This window comes from Sebastes fasciatus, chromosome 21 (assembly GCF_043250625.1).
Source record: "Sebastes fasciatus isolate fSebFas1 chromosome 21, fSebFas1.pri, whole genome shotgun sequence".
In the NCBI taxonomy this organism is placed as follows: Eukaryota; Metazoa; Chordata; class Actinopteri; order Perciformes; family Sebastidae; genus Sebastes; species Sebastes fasciatus.
Genome location: NC_133815.1, coordinates 22,474,534 through 22,489,030, shown reverse-complemented (window position 1 = coordinate 22,489,030; position 14,497 = coordinate 22,474,534). Strand labels below are relative to the sequence as shown.

The 14,497-nt window shown below is 42.7% G+C and overlaps 1 protein-coding gene across 1 annotated transcript in view; it reads right to left on the bottom strand.

Moving 5' to 3' along the window:
* ahrra (aryl-hydrocarbon receptor repressor a) overlaps positions 1-14,497 on the bottom strand; it is a 64,781-nt gene that overhangs the window by 7,197 nt on the left and 43,087 nt on the right. Inside the window, exons 4-5 of the mRNA XM_074621508.1 lie at positions 9,013-9,131; positions 3,560-3,649 (exon numbers count right to left, since the gene is read on the bottom strand). Coding sequence (XP_074477609.1) covers positions 3,560-3,649; positions 9,013-9,131 — 209 coding nt within the window. The remainder of the gene's footprint in view (positions 1-3,559; positions 3,650-9,012; positions 9,132-14,497) is intronic.

Here is a 14,497-nt window from a genome sequence, read left to right as displayed (position 1 = left end):
ATCTTGCAGATGTTGGTGATTCCCTGATTTTTCATCTAGCAAAATCATCAACTTAAAATTTCACTTTGTGCAATACTTTGGTTTATGACCAAACACCTACAAAACGAATGACATTCCCATCAGCCTCAGCTGTACATTGTATTTAGTCCTAATTAGCAAATATTAGCATGCTTCCACACTAAACTAAGATGGTAAACACGATTAACAGTATACCTGTTTATTTTCACCATGTTAGCATTGCCTTTGTTAACATGCTGACGTTAGCATTCAGCTCAAAACACCACTGTTCCTGTGTGCTGCCCATAGACTGTATATAAAGATGGACGACATGACAGCTCCCCAAAAGTGAAGCCAAAATATCTCAATCGCCCCCTGGTGGCTGGCTGCAGTATAGGTCATATAGCCTGCCTCCATGTTAGTGGATGGGACATGGGCCAAACTAAAAACTCAAAGTGCACTTCAAATACATTTTTCTCAAAGATGGTGTCATTTTAGGTAGTTCTTATCACGCTATCACGTTCTTATGTTCAACTGTTAATTTTTCTGATAAGGTGGTTGGTATGGTTTAAATGAGTTATTTGATGCTATAAAAAGGGGGTAGTCACCTAGCCGGAGGCTCGGGAATTGTACGAAAGAGGAGATGTAGCATTAACTTTCCATAACTGTCATGAGTCTGTGTAATAGAACATGTGTCAATTTGATCATAAATGTAGTTATATAGATATTATGGCTAGTTGTTGTGTCTTTCTAGCCAAACAGCTACCGTGGTGCTAACGTAGCAGCTAGGTTGCTCACACTAAAAAGCTGTGGCCGTACTCGGCTCGTGATTGGCTTGGGCGGGTGTGTGGACGGGACCTCAAAACCGCGACTCCAGCCCCCCATTTATTACTGCACAGACTCTGGTTCCAAATGACGTCATAATTTCAAGATGGCAGCTCCCGTATTCGGGATATTTTGGCTTCACTTTTGTGGAGACACGTCGTTAGCATTGCCGTGGAATCGTAGTCTTATTTATATGAAGTATATTGAACAGTTTTCTGTCTTTGTTTACACATGCCTACACACACATTTTGTGCACCTTAATTTCCTTTGTCTGTCTCTACTGGCTCACATGCCACCCTGTACACACACACACACACACACACACACACTTAGGCCTATGTGCACAAGGACACACACACTGTGGCAGGATATTTCAGATTGCTGTGGTTTACATGTCGATTTCATGGCACTGGGTTACCAGCCCTGTCTGCTTGTAAGCCAAGTGGGAGCACTGTAGCAGAATAATTTCTACCCCAAAGTATCAGTGTGTGTGTGTGTGTGAGCAGACATGAGGGCAAAGGAGGGATTTTAACAGTGAAAAGCACTTTATTCATGGTTTTGAAGGAGGGCGATGATTTCAGCATCGCAGGACAGGCAAGCCCGTGTTGATATCATCCATAATTAATGACTGGCTGGGTATAGCTGCCGGAGAGGAAGGAAGCTAAACCGTTGGTGACTTATCAGTGCCCGCACACACACAGACATATATACACACACACACACACACACACACACACACACAGAGACACCCATAGAGTGTATGTCAGGGTGAAACGGAGGTCTTCACCTTCCTGTGGCCTCTTAGCTGTGACTTAGTGGGTTCACTCTGCCCTCTAGACAGAGTTATCAGGCAGCAGGGAGGCAGACTGAAAGAGAGACTCTTAGTCTGGCTCATTAATCGTGGGATGAAAAGGGAAGAAAGTAGAAAGTATGGATGGAAGAGAATAGATCAGCTGAGGGAGAAGAAGGGGAATGGTGAACTTGCAGAATAATGGCAGAGACCTCTGACTGAGAAGGGCTATGTGAGAGGCTTCCTAGGGTGGATATATGAGCTTACCTTTGAAAAAGGGACATCAATAGGTGTTTCAATATTTTGAAAATTGTGACATTTGTTTGATTACAAATTAATTTTATAATAAATCAAAGCTATTGAAGAACTAGTTTTGGTTAATAAGTTTATTCATACTCTTGTTGAGACTAATGATGAGATGAGAAGACCACTTGAACTAGACCAGAAACAGCGGGAAACATCTCCAAAGGTAACAAAATCCATCTGCCAGCACCTCTAAAGCTCTCTAATTAACACGTTATATCTCATTTGTTTCATCTGTTCATCTGACATTTTATAGTTATGGTTATGTACCAGCCAGACTCTCTCTTTGTCAGGAGCAGTAACTTCCTGGTGTACAACCAGAGGAGACAAAGATACAATATATTAATTAGTACGATTATTATATAAATATTACCTAAAACTGTATATTCAGAGACAACAAGACCTCGACAAAAAAAATTATGAATATTAACTAGGGGTGTAACGAATCATCCATCTGGAACGATGTATATCGAGTCAATGATTGGATTCAACAATCTGATATCAACATATCAAAAAAAAGAAGTAGTAAAGGTAGTTACGTAAGGGTAAGCATGGAAAAGGAAATAAATAAATGAGCAAGGAACATAATTAATGTAATAATAATAATAATTATAATAATGATAACAGTAGTAACAATGAGAATGTCAAGGAGGACGCCGCCCCGCCCACTGGCAGCGAAGCACAATGTCCTGGCAGACTTCTTGATACCAGCAATTATCGTATCATTGTCCAAAGAGTCAATATAATATCGTATCATGATGAAACTTGTGATTTACACCCTTAACATTAACATTGTTTTTGCATTTGTCATATTGGAATTTGTTATAGTGTTTGCTGCCAGGTGCCTAAATTCCTGAAATAGTTTTATGGATTCAGGTTACATAAGCCTCAGGCACAAGCTTATTGGATGGCTGACAATTAGTGAAAAACATGATAGGTTGGGCTAGTGCTGTGATCAGCTGAGTGAAGAGGGAGGAACTAACTACACACCTCTCTTTCCAGAGAAATGCTGCACATTGTGGTTTGGAAGAACATCAAGGCCTTTATGTTTTCACCGGCGTTGGTTTGTTTGTTTGTTTGTTTGTTTGTCTGTCTGTTAGCAGGATTACTCCAAAAGTTCAGAATGGATTTGAATGAAGTTTTTTGGAGGGTTGGGATGTGGCACAATGAACAATTCATTAGATTTTGGTGGCGATCTGGATCATGATTCGGATTCAGGATTTTTTTTTTTCGTAACTGATGACGCCTTGATGACGCATGACCCCGCCTTCTTCCTTCTGAGAGCAGAGGGATACGTGTGTGGATGTGTGGTGAGACTCCGAGGTGCGGTGGATGCTGCTGGCCGTCAGCAGTAGATGACGGGATGAGAGACAACGTAGTGTAACGTTATACAGACATAACAAGGCTGCTGACTGAGAGAGGCATCCGCCGATACGTTACACGGAAACACACCGTGTTAATAACAAGCCGACCACCTCACGGTACCGCCAGCTGTGAGCTGTGATCTGTTTTTAAAGTTAGGCAACTTGGCGGAAGTCTGCGCTCTCCGAGTGCCATTCTCGTTTGTTATTTGATATGTTCATCATACAGTATTATACCTTACAGCTTTGTACATCTAAAATATATTCTAGACGTTCAACTCACCTGATGAAATCCCAGATAGTCCACAATGGTTGACGAGGCATAGAATACCATCCCATCGCTGCTCACCACCAAGGCAAAGCCTGTAAGAGACTAAAGCGAGAGAGAGAGGAATCAGCAGTGACTCAGGACAACTCATGCAGCAAATAAACTCAAGTGCAAAAACACATAATTGACAAACACTAACAACAGCATTTAATCGGTGCCATCTTTGCAAAGCTAACTTTAGATGGCATGAGTGCACCCAGCAGAAACACGGTATTATTTACGACCCAACTGTGGTTACAGTCATTACTGTACATTTATTTATTTTTTTAAAGCTAAACGCAGCCAGAATTTGACTCTCGCCAGGCTTTTTATAGCACATTTATATCATTCTTTCCATAATTCTCAGAACAGCAAATAACAGTAAAAAAAGGAACAAAAGATCGAATAATACTGGACAGCGGAGCAGGAATGAAAGACAGATGGTTATGGAACCGAGTGGGCCAAATAAAACATGCTGATTTGTAATGCAAAATATTGCTTTTGAAAGACTTTTTAGAGTATTTTCTGGTGGTATTTAGATTCATGGTATTTTGAAAGCAGTTAACATGAAGATGACATACACACCAATTTGCTCCCCTTTAAATTTATGTATTTCACAAGTTATAAACTTTGATAATGAAGTCTGTTTGACGTGCAACATGCTTTGATTTGTGATACCAAACACGCTGATTAAAAGCAGAGAAACCCCAGACACAAACACAGACTCGCTTTCCCTCTTTACACACACACATGGGGGAAAAATGTGTTTGGCCAGCGCAGCTTACAGAGACAAGTGTTGATTAAAAAGAGGAACATTTAAATAAATACATAACTGGCTTTGGTCAAATGAGGAGGGAAGGATTGGATTGAGATGGAAGCAAGAGAGTGAGAGAAAAAAGAAAACACGGGAAAGAGACGTGGTAGAGGGGGGGAGGTCCTCCAGTGTGCGTGTGTGTACGTGCACAGCTGTGATAGCGTGACAACTGCAAGGCTACTTGACTTGCGTGACTGCTGCTGCCAGAGTCTGTCATCTCCATTTTACTGCGAGACTATGCAGGTCTTCCCCTTGAGTGTGTGTGTGTGTATTCTATGTGGTATAGTATATCCCTGTGGCCTCTAAACTCACACTCACTCCCCCTCACTTTCTCCTAACATTGATCTGATTGCCTTAGCGAGCAGTGTAGTGCTCTGCTCACTGCAACACGCTACATCCTAACCACATAATAGACTCTGATACCTGTCTGTGAACACAGCAATTACTCCCAGAGATACTTGAGTCATACTGTGACAACGTAACGCTGTGACAGAACAATATCCGGACTATGATATGACAGTATGTGGGAAACATATATGATGAGGGAGGAAGGGATGCAGAGATGGGAAGGTGACTCAGGGTCTTGGCGGTGTAGATGCAGATGTTGTTTGACAACTTCAACTGGCACATGTTCACAACATCCAAGGGGGCACACAAACACACACACACACACAGCGCTCTGCAACAAGCACTCAAACATAAATTACGCTTCCACTTTAGTTCGCAAATGTGCACTTTTCCTGATTTTGAACCTGACTCAGCACTTACTAAGATCAAAGATCTGTGTTCGAAATGAACATGGGGTAATGTAGGATCAATATTGCTTAGTATAGTCTCCAACATGCTTAATATATTGGTCACTTGGGGCTGTATAAACATCTGGTAACAGCATATCAGGGCCAAATCCAATATATTTTTAAAACAACGCTTTATGTCCAAAGCCAACATGTCAACGTTAAAAATATGAAAATGTCTGGTTTAAGGATCAGGAATTTAACTTTCTGGGATCTGTACTGTATGGAAACCTTGTGTCTAGAGAGCGATAAGTTGTTTAGGGGACATAGCATTTTGCTGTGTAATGTCGCCCAAAGCTGTGATATTTCTTGTCCAGTTAAAGGGACTGTATGTAAGCTTTTACGTATAAACGTTTTTTTTTTATTGTTTTTTATTGCCGATGTGTGAACAGGTTGTAACCTAACCTAAACAAATGTAACCTTCCGCGACTTTCTGGGTTTCCTCTAACAGCATGTAGACTGCTTTTAATGTGAAGAACGCGGGACGTTTTTTCCTAGAAAATCCAACAGATGTGATGTCATGCTCACTTGTGAGTGCCTTAATTTTCAGCTACGCTTCAGGGCTAACAGTGTGCAACGATAGCTAACATTCGGTTAGAAATGGAGTCCGCTAACGCCAACAAACAACCAGCTCCCGCCACAACTCTGACTCCATCGCAAACTCCACAGTAGCACAAAAAAAAACAAAGTTATATCTAGTGAAGCCCGTATTATAAAACAGGACTAACGTCGGGGGAAAATTAGGATCAACATCAGCCAGGCCTTCGATTCATGGAGGGACCTTCGTTTGGTTCTTCGTATCAAAAACGGACTCCGAGTTGGTAAAATTCCTATCGGATGGATAAGCTAACATTACTGCCAAGCAGGTGAAATATATAGTGATATTATGGTTTTAGCAAGCTAATGTTGCCTGTCAATCACGTTCAGTCTTGTGTGTGTCGACTCACTGCTTTGACCGACGCTTGTTTGCGTCTACGTAGCGCGAGCAACAAGACGCTGACTGATTCTTACGTCTTGCCCCTTTAAGATTTCTTATCTAATTCATTCACATACTAAAAATGTACATCCAGTTACAGAGCTCGTCTCCAACAAGCAGTTGGAAGTGTAAAATGTCCTGCGTGTAAAGCTCTCATAAATGACTCGGTGATCTGGGATTAGGAGAACCCGTCCAAACAATGGACATGAAAACAGCCTGAAAATACTTGAATGTGATGTTGCCTTTAGGAGGGCCATAAAAAGGCCAACATTTACATGTTGGGTTCATTTAGGTTTGTTTTTAGCCAGTTCACCTTTCTCCATTCCTCTTCCAAGTCATTGAAATGCCACAGTAAATTTCTGCAACCCATTTTCATTTTTATTCTTCTGGACTTGAGACCTGAAAGTGTGTGTAGGCAAAAACACTATATTTTTTACGGTTGATTACTATAATTGGCTTTGGAAAATGGGATGCTTGACAAATATATTATAGATGAATACAGTGCATTTATTTTTCACATGTCTAAACTATTATGGGAACACCCATCATTTATGTTGGAATAGGACAGGCCATTTACAATGTAGTAAAATGCCTATACAGCTATAATCATAATTATTCTATTTTCTTTATAAAAAACAACCAAGCTAAAGACCAAGAGAGAGAGAGAGACCGTTTTATCTCTATCATAAAATAAGAAAATAGTAATAAGAATGAAAGAAATAAAGAAATGTTGTACTACTACTGGCTGCATTGTGCTGCATGCTGTTTTGTGTGTGTTTTCTCCATTCACATTTCCCTCACTTCCTTGCATACTAAAGCCTTTAGGTAATGGAAACAGGCACCTGCTGCTGGCCCGCTCCGCCACATATCTGCAACTACGACGCCCCCGGCTCCCATAGCCGCCCCTGGGAGACTAAAAGCTTTGACTTAAAAATCTTAAGAGGCGCTTTGCACGCAGAGCCCAAAATAAAATATTGGTTCACTGGATTTGGAAGCGAGAGAGAGGAGGGGGAAGAGGTGCGGGGTGGTGGTGGTGGGGCAGCCTTGTCTCATTGTTTCGACAGAGTTTCTTTGGTTTTCCTTCTGTCTAGCTGTCAGAGTGAGATGAAAGCAGCGACGATGAGGTCATGACAAACATGGAGACCTTTCGCCATCGGGAACACACCCGCATGCTACACACTCATACTGAGGTTAGAATAATATGGGATTCTGAAATGTTGAATGATATCTGAAAAAATGATGGATGTCAGCCAACGAGTGAAACCACAGTCACACATAAGAAACAGATTCCAGCTAGCTGTGGATGGCAGCGTCTGCCTGTCAGTTGGTCGGCATTGTCCCAGATATATCCCGACAAATACTGGATGAACTGCAATGAAATTTGGTACAGATATTGATGGTCCCCAGAGGATGAATCCTACTGACTTTGGTGACCCCCTGACTATACACCATGACGTTGATACTTCTGGTTTTGACTGAAATGTCTCGTCAGCTATTGGATGGATTGCAAGTCAATACTGTAGATTCTTGGTCTCGTTTTTTAGATGTTCTATATAGTATAGAACATATATTGCATAAATATAAATAATACAATATTGTAAATACAATAAAATATACAATATATGGTATATTTTATGAGTATTAACCTCCAAAATGCATAGACAAACATGCACAAGCACGTAAAAATGTACCTATCACACAAACATACTGTATATATACCTAAGTACAAATATCTCACACATACAGAGACGTGCAATCCCACCAAACACACACAAACACATCCGTCTCTTCATCTCCTGGGATCCCATCGCCATAACAACTAATGCACAGTTTGCTGTGAGGCCCCGGTGCGGGTCGAGTCACGCAACGGGGAGGCGGCACATCACTACGGTCAATCTATTCCTTTGTTTACCGCCCCATTGAGACAACCCAACACGTTAACAGAAGCATCAGTGGGTCAGCTTGGCTCTGTGCGTGTGTGCACGCAGTCGTTGGCCGACGATCAGTGTCATTTGTTGTTCGCCGGATAGCCATTAGGATATTGAGTGTGTAGCAATGATCTGATGCTAAAGTTATTCCCATGTAGCGGGCTGCTGTACGTGTCTGATTAGGACATCCCGTCTGCTCTGATGCCTTCAACGGACACATTAGCCTTTCTAGGAATTAAACACTTCGTCACAAGTTTTATGTAAAATGCATTCAAAACATGCATCATGTGTGTTATTGGTCATAGCAAAGTACAACTGTGTACAAAGTACAAACCTGTGTTTAAAATCTGATTAAAGGTCTGAGGTCAATTGACAAAAAACAAATCTCCCATTTGCTCTGATTAGCGTTGACAGGCTTGGTGTGTTCTTCTCACTCTCTTCTGCTCACTTTCACACACGACCACATGCATTCAGACAGAGATGCACTCATACAGACACACACACACACACACGCACACAATTGACTGGCTGCTCAAGCCGCCAGCGTGTGTGAGTCCCCACCTCCTTCATCAGCTCTGACACTCCCGTCTCACCCTTATGTCACGCAACACCACAGCTCTGCAAAGGAGGTCAGGGCAAAGGGCGAAGGGCACACACGCACACACACACACACACAAAAAAAGACCTCCCTCCCCCCCTTCCCAATTCACACTCACTCACTCAGTCACACTCACACACAAATGGTCTCCTGAATGGCGTGAATGCAAGCAAGCGAACATTTCATGGACGGTACAACCAAAAACGCAAGATATGATAATAGTCCAGTCAATTTAGTAGGAACTGATATAATATTATATAATAATTTATATACACACAATTATTCCAGACATACAGACAACAGCCACGTGGTTTCTTACTTCCAGAAGGAGGCCGCTTTCATTGACGCCGTTGCCCAGTGGAAGGCTCTCTTTCCTGGGTTCAGGGTTAGAGGATGCTGTGCTGATACTGTGCTTCCTGGAGGGCTTCTCATGGTTCACTATAAAAAAATAAGAAAGAAAGGCGTCAATTGACTGGAACGAGGGGCTTTAAGGATGGGTTTAAGAATGTAAAAAAAAAGCTATCACAGTTGTTCAGTCTGTGGTTACAAGTGCAAGTTGAAATGAAAATAGCAGCCACAAACAAAAAAGGAAAATCATAATTTTGATTAACCTTATACAAGCAGGGATATGCTCTCATGTATGCTGCGTTCAAGGTCTGGAAAATCAAATCAATCACACCTCACATCAGGTCAAATTCATGTCAACACAGGAAAAGTTAAGGATGATAACAACAATGATTAAATTTTCATTTTAAAGAATGCTTGCCAGTTCGCCCACAGCCTCTATGATATGGCAGCGAGGGAGTTGGACCGGCCCTCAGACATGTGGCCGACACATTAACTGCATCAGTCTCCTTTTGCACTGCACTAACACCAGGTATTAGTCTGCATGGTGGGGCCGTCTATCAAGGCAAAACAGTGGAGGATTTCATGACTTTAGAGGATTCTTCTCACACGATACAGCCACACGCACATGCAAAGCTCACTGGTACTGTACACGCAGAGTGAGGTAGATTGTTGAACTCTTCACTGTTACAATCAGCTTATTTGCACTGAAACAATTTGTCTGCAATGGTCATTTAATTCTGTAAATACAAAGAGTGAAAGCTTTCCAGTTCTAGTGCTGGTGTTCTCTAGCTGAGCCTGACCTCTGGCCTCTTTGTGGAGGGGGCCAACACAAAAGATCGCCTTTGAATCTCAAAGTAGGGTCCTCTGAAGAGTCCTTAAACTACCCAAGCTCAATAAAAACTACTTAATTTTGCTAATCCTCAATTCAACAAAAACAATCTCAAGTGTACAATGCAAAGAATGGTGATAATCTTAGTTTTTACTGTAATCTCTTCACACACTGTACTGCAATTCGAGACAATCAGCCGGACTCTTCATCACTCTCCTGCTCCTTTGTGCCATCTGATATTTAATAAAGTAGGAATTTCCGCTCACGTGCTAAATATCAGGAGTAAGTCACGCTCCATCAACCACTACACATATGCTGTGATGTAGAGTAAGGCCTACCTACTACCATGCCAGAGTGTGTACACATGCAATTAGCCCCCACGACTGTGGCGTGCAGAACTGTCACATGTGCATTGGTGACGTTTCCGTTGCGTGTTGGATGCATGTTTGCGTGTTTCTCTTATGGGTGTGCTGTCAGGGGGCATGTGGCTCACTCCAAGAGATCAGCCCATCGCTCCGTCACTCATTGTAGCAGGCACAGATTAGTCACGCAACAGACACACGCACGCACACACACACCACAGCCTCATTACGAAAAACTATCTAAGTATTTATGTATGTATCTTCCGATGCTTCGTATAGTCCCCACCCCCCATCGAATAACCCCATTACGGCTTCCGTTCCTCCCCCTTTAACCTTCTACCATCTCCTGTCCTCTGTCCATCCCTCCCCCCATCAACCCTTCCTCCTCCTCCTCCTCCTCCTCATCTCTCCACCCTTTCTTTGTTCAACTCGGTATCGCAGGCCATCGACAACCGATTTCGTGATGCTGAAAGAGTTCTACTTCTCTTAATTCCATTGAAGCACGCGAAGCTAATGCGCTTGCTTTTTTTCCCTCCTATCCATACATTTTGTCTGGATTAACTTTTTTCATCATGTATTCTCCCAGTTGCAACATCAGGTTAATTCAAGCCATGAGTGAAAATAAAGGCCGCAATGTGTGCTGAAAATCAGGTTAAACGCTGACGACTGCATTGACAGGCAGCTCAGTAAACTCATAAATGCCAGTAATAACGTTAAGTATTTTGTCACCACCTCCGCTAGGTGCAAACACATACAAACAAACAGACTCAGACAGCCACACACACACACACACACACACACAAAACCATTCCCTTCAATCACCGCAATATCATCCAACCAGTGGAAACTATAGCGGAGAGGGAAATGGATCTAATAAGCCTCTTTATTTTCCTCCTTCAACGCCTCATGTATTTTTGTTTTCTCTCTTACGGCAGCTTTTGGAGAGGATGCAGCGTCAGGAAAGACAAACACACGGGATGATTAATTATCGGCACATGGCACTTCCTCTGCCGACAATACAGGCTTTATTCATCGCCGCTCGTGTCTTCGGGTTTGCTTTTCTTTGCCTCTATTTTCTCCCTCTCTGGTCCATAAAGGAAAACAGAGTAGGTAATGGTGAGGCGCTTATGTGCTCTGTGTGAGTACGGGGTGTTAAGTAAAAAGTGACAAGCAGCGGGATGTAGATGCTGCCAAAGGGTGAGGCTGAAAGTGTCTAGCTCCTTTAGTTTAGGCCAGGTCTGTCTTTCCACTTCCACTGTATAGTGCACACAAAATATTAGGACCACCCGCCAAATATCAAGCTACAGTGTGATTCAGTTAAAGTCACAATTGGCTCAGGACTTCAATTGGCTCAGAAGACACCTTGGAAGAGCGACTATGCAGTGTAATGACATCAGATGAGTTTGATTTGTTGAAATGAAAAGATAATCTGATATTACAAAAGGGACTGTGATGGAAGTGAGATAAGAAAAGAAAGACCGCTTGTAAAATGTGATACGATTTAGAAGGGATTGCTTTAGATTGCTGTGTGCCAAATGACTACTTCTAGTGCTCCTGTTTGGGTGAAAAAGCAGCTAAATGTGTCCCTCTTTTACAAAACATTCACTGCTGCTTGTTTTCAGAGAAAAAAAGGAGTGCGTGAGCGTACGTATGTGTGAGTTTAGGACACAGTCCACATCAATCAGGTGTTCGTTTCTGCAACCTCTAGGGGGTGAGGTGAGTTTGGCCGTGAAGCGACAGTCTGGGTGTGTTCTTCTGTTTTCAACACCGTCTCCTTTAAAGCCACTTCCTCCCACACTACCAATAACAGACGAAAAAAGAGAAATACGAAGAGGAAACAGAGAAGAGAAAGAAGAAACCTCCGTGAGGAGGGAGAGAGAGTGGTGAAAAGAGGGGGGTGGGGGGGGGGGGGGTGTCTCTATGGACCCATAGTGTCACTGACATGCTTTTATTCTGGGGATAATGGAGATAAAACACAAAGGAATGTCTCGCAAAATGATGAGAAACGCAGAGATGAATATTTCAATACAGTCCTGTACATTAGATTCAAAGATGGCATGGCATGACATTATGTTGAAGAGTGTTGCATGACTCGAAGCGCTTTTATAAATCGTGAGTACAAGAGTAGCATGCGTTTTGAGCTGAATGGTGGGTGATACTCCAGGTCTAATCTTTAGCCAATGCTCCTATCCGGAGCAAGATGCAGCGAGGAGCAGGTAAGTGTTCATACATGGCTGCTCATAGATACAACACCAGCTGCTGCACGGCTTTAACCTGGGACCTACAGTACCAGCCTGCATGCATGCTACTCCAAATCCAGTCAAACAGGTGGTTATTACCTCCGCCAAGGCCAAAGGCGTTGGGCCAAGGAGGTTATATTTTCACCGGCGTTGGTTTGTCTGTCTGTCTGTTAGCAGGATTACTCCAAAAGTTTGTGATGGATTTGAATGACATTTTTTGGAGGGGTGGGGTGTAGCACAATGAACAATCCATTAGATTTTGGTGATCATGATCCGGATCGCCACCAGATTATACACTAATGAAAACATAGTTATGAATATTATATTCCATTTCTGCTAATACATCCTGCGAAATGTTACACACTGTTTATTTAAGTGACAATTTGATGCAGGACTTTTTACTCAATGGTGTATTTTTATATCGCCATATTGCTACTTTTACTTAAGCAAGGGAGCTGAATACTTTCTGCACCACAGTTATGAAGTCATATTGTCCAAACTTATTTATTTTTGTCAGTCAGAGGGTTGATGTTTTTCAAATGTCTCAAGTATCTGAGAGACACCCAAACACATCCGTGCTATCTATCTGTGTTCAGGCTCTCAGTCTCCCTCATTTCAGCAGCATGGGTGCCATCTTTTGGCAGCTGATTCCTCTGCTCCTCTGTGTGTAAAGGAGAGCTCCGGACCTGAACATGCGAGCGCTGTGCAGCACAGCAGTCCCTCCCCTTCTACAAGGCTTGCGTGAGTAGAGAAAACTGTGTGTATGTGTGTGTGTGAGTGTGTGAGTGCATATGTGTGTGTTGAGGTCGGGTTGGCTTACAGCCACTTCCTTTGCCTATTCCCGCCCCCTTCCCTCAGCGCTCTTCTTCTCTGTCTCTCTCTCTGTCTCTCTCTCTCTCCGCAGGCACAGGAAATCCACAGCGGAGAGAGCAACACCAACAGAGAGAGAGAGAGAGAGAGAGAGAGAGAGAGAGAGAAGCTGGCTGATCAAGGGCTGGTTGTCACGCGAGCGAGCCGTCTGTCAATCTCCCCCCCCTTCCTCCTGACAGGGCGCTGGCGGCCGGCCAAGGCCTTGCGTGCAAGCCGGCGAGCCACATTAGCCCATAAAGAATTTCATAATAGCAACAGCTGTTAAATATTGATGACTGCTGGCAAGCGCTCAATGGTGCTCCGCAAAAAGGTTAAGCCTGCACTGTAATGGAAGCTAATACTTCATTATGCCACAGATCAAATGTCCGGATCTCGGCCTGTCCAAATCCAACCCTTAGCATTTCAACTTTTTTCTTGTTTTTGCAATGTGGCAAAGAGAAAAAAAGATTCACTGAAAGACATTTTTTTATATTTTTTCTGAAGACAAACAGCTTTTTCCACTTGCCTAGTACGGTTCCAGTTGATGGGATATATACAGTATGCGTTAAACTACACAGATTCCACCCTTGATACCAATATTAAAGTTGGATCGAGGTCTATAATCTTTCTGATATTGTTTTGGAGGAGAATGTTTTCCACTGTGACATATAAGATTATATTTGACTGCCAGGATTTAGAGCAATTCGCTTTGTCTGTTAACAAAACAACATCTACAAAAAAGTACTTTTCTCGGAGGCAGGGCAGGAATCACAAATATGCATCTTTCAGAGGAGATTAGAACGTGAGTGAGTGATTTCTGAGGGGAGTGTGCATGTGGAGCTGCGAGGGGAAGTCTATCTCTGAAGGAGGAAAAAAAAAAAATGATTCCTGCATTGAACAGAAACAACAGCGTTGGTTGTGCACCTAGATACTGAAGTGAAGGGGAAGTGATATTATGACAAAACAAATAGGATCACACAGATTGGAGGTTGGGATGTAAACTCGATTGTTTCCACTTCTCTGTTTTGGTTGGCAAACAGACGCGCTTGTCACCATGTTGTACAGGAGTGATGTGTCTCCATGAGCCCTTGGGCAAAACAGATTTGTATAGCAACTGCTCTACAGCGTGTATACTGCTACTGTATGTGGCTTGACTACACGGTGGATCATAAAAAC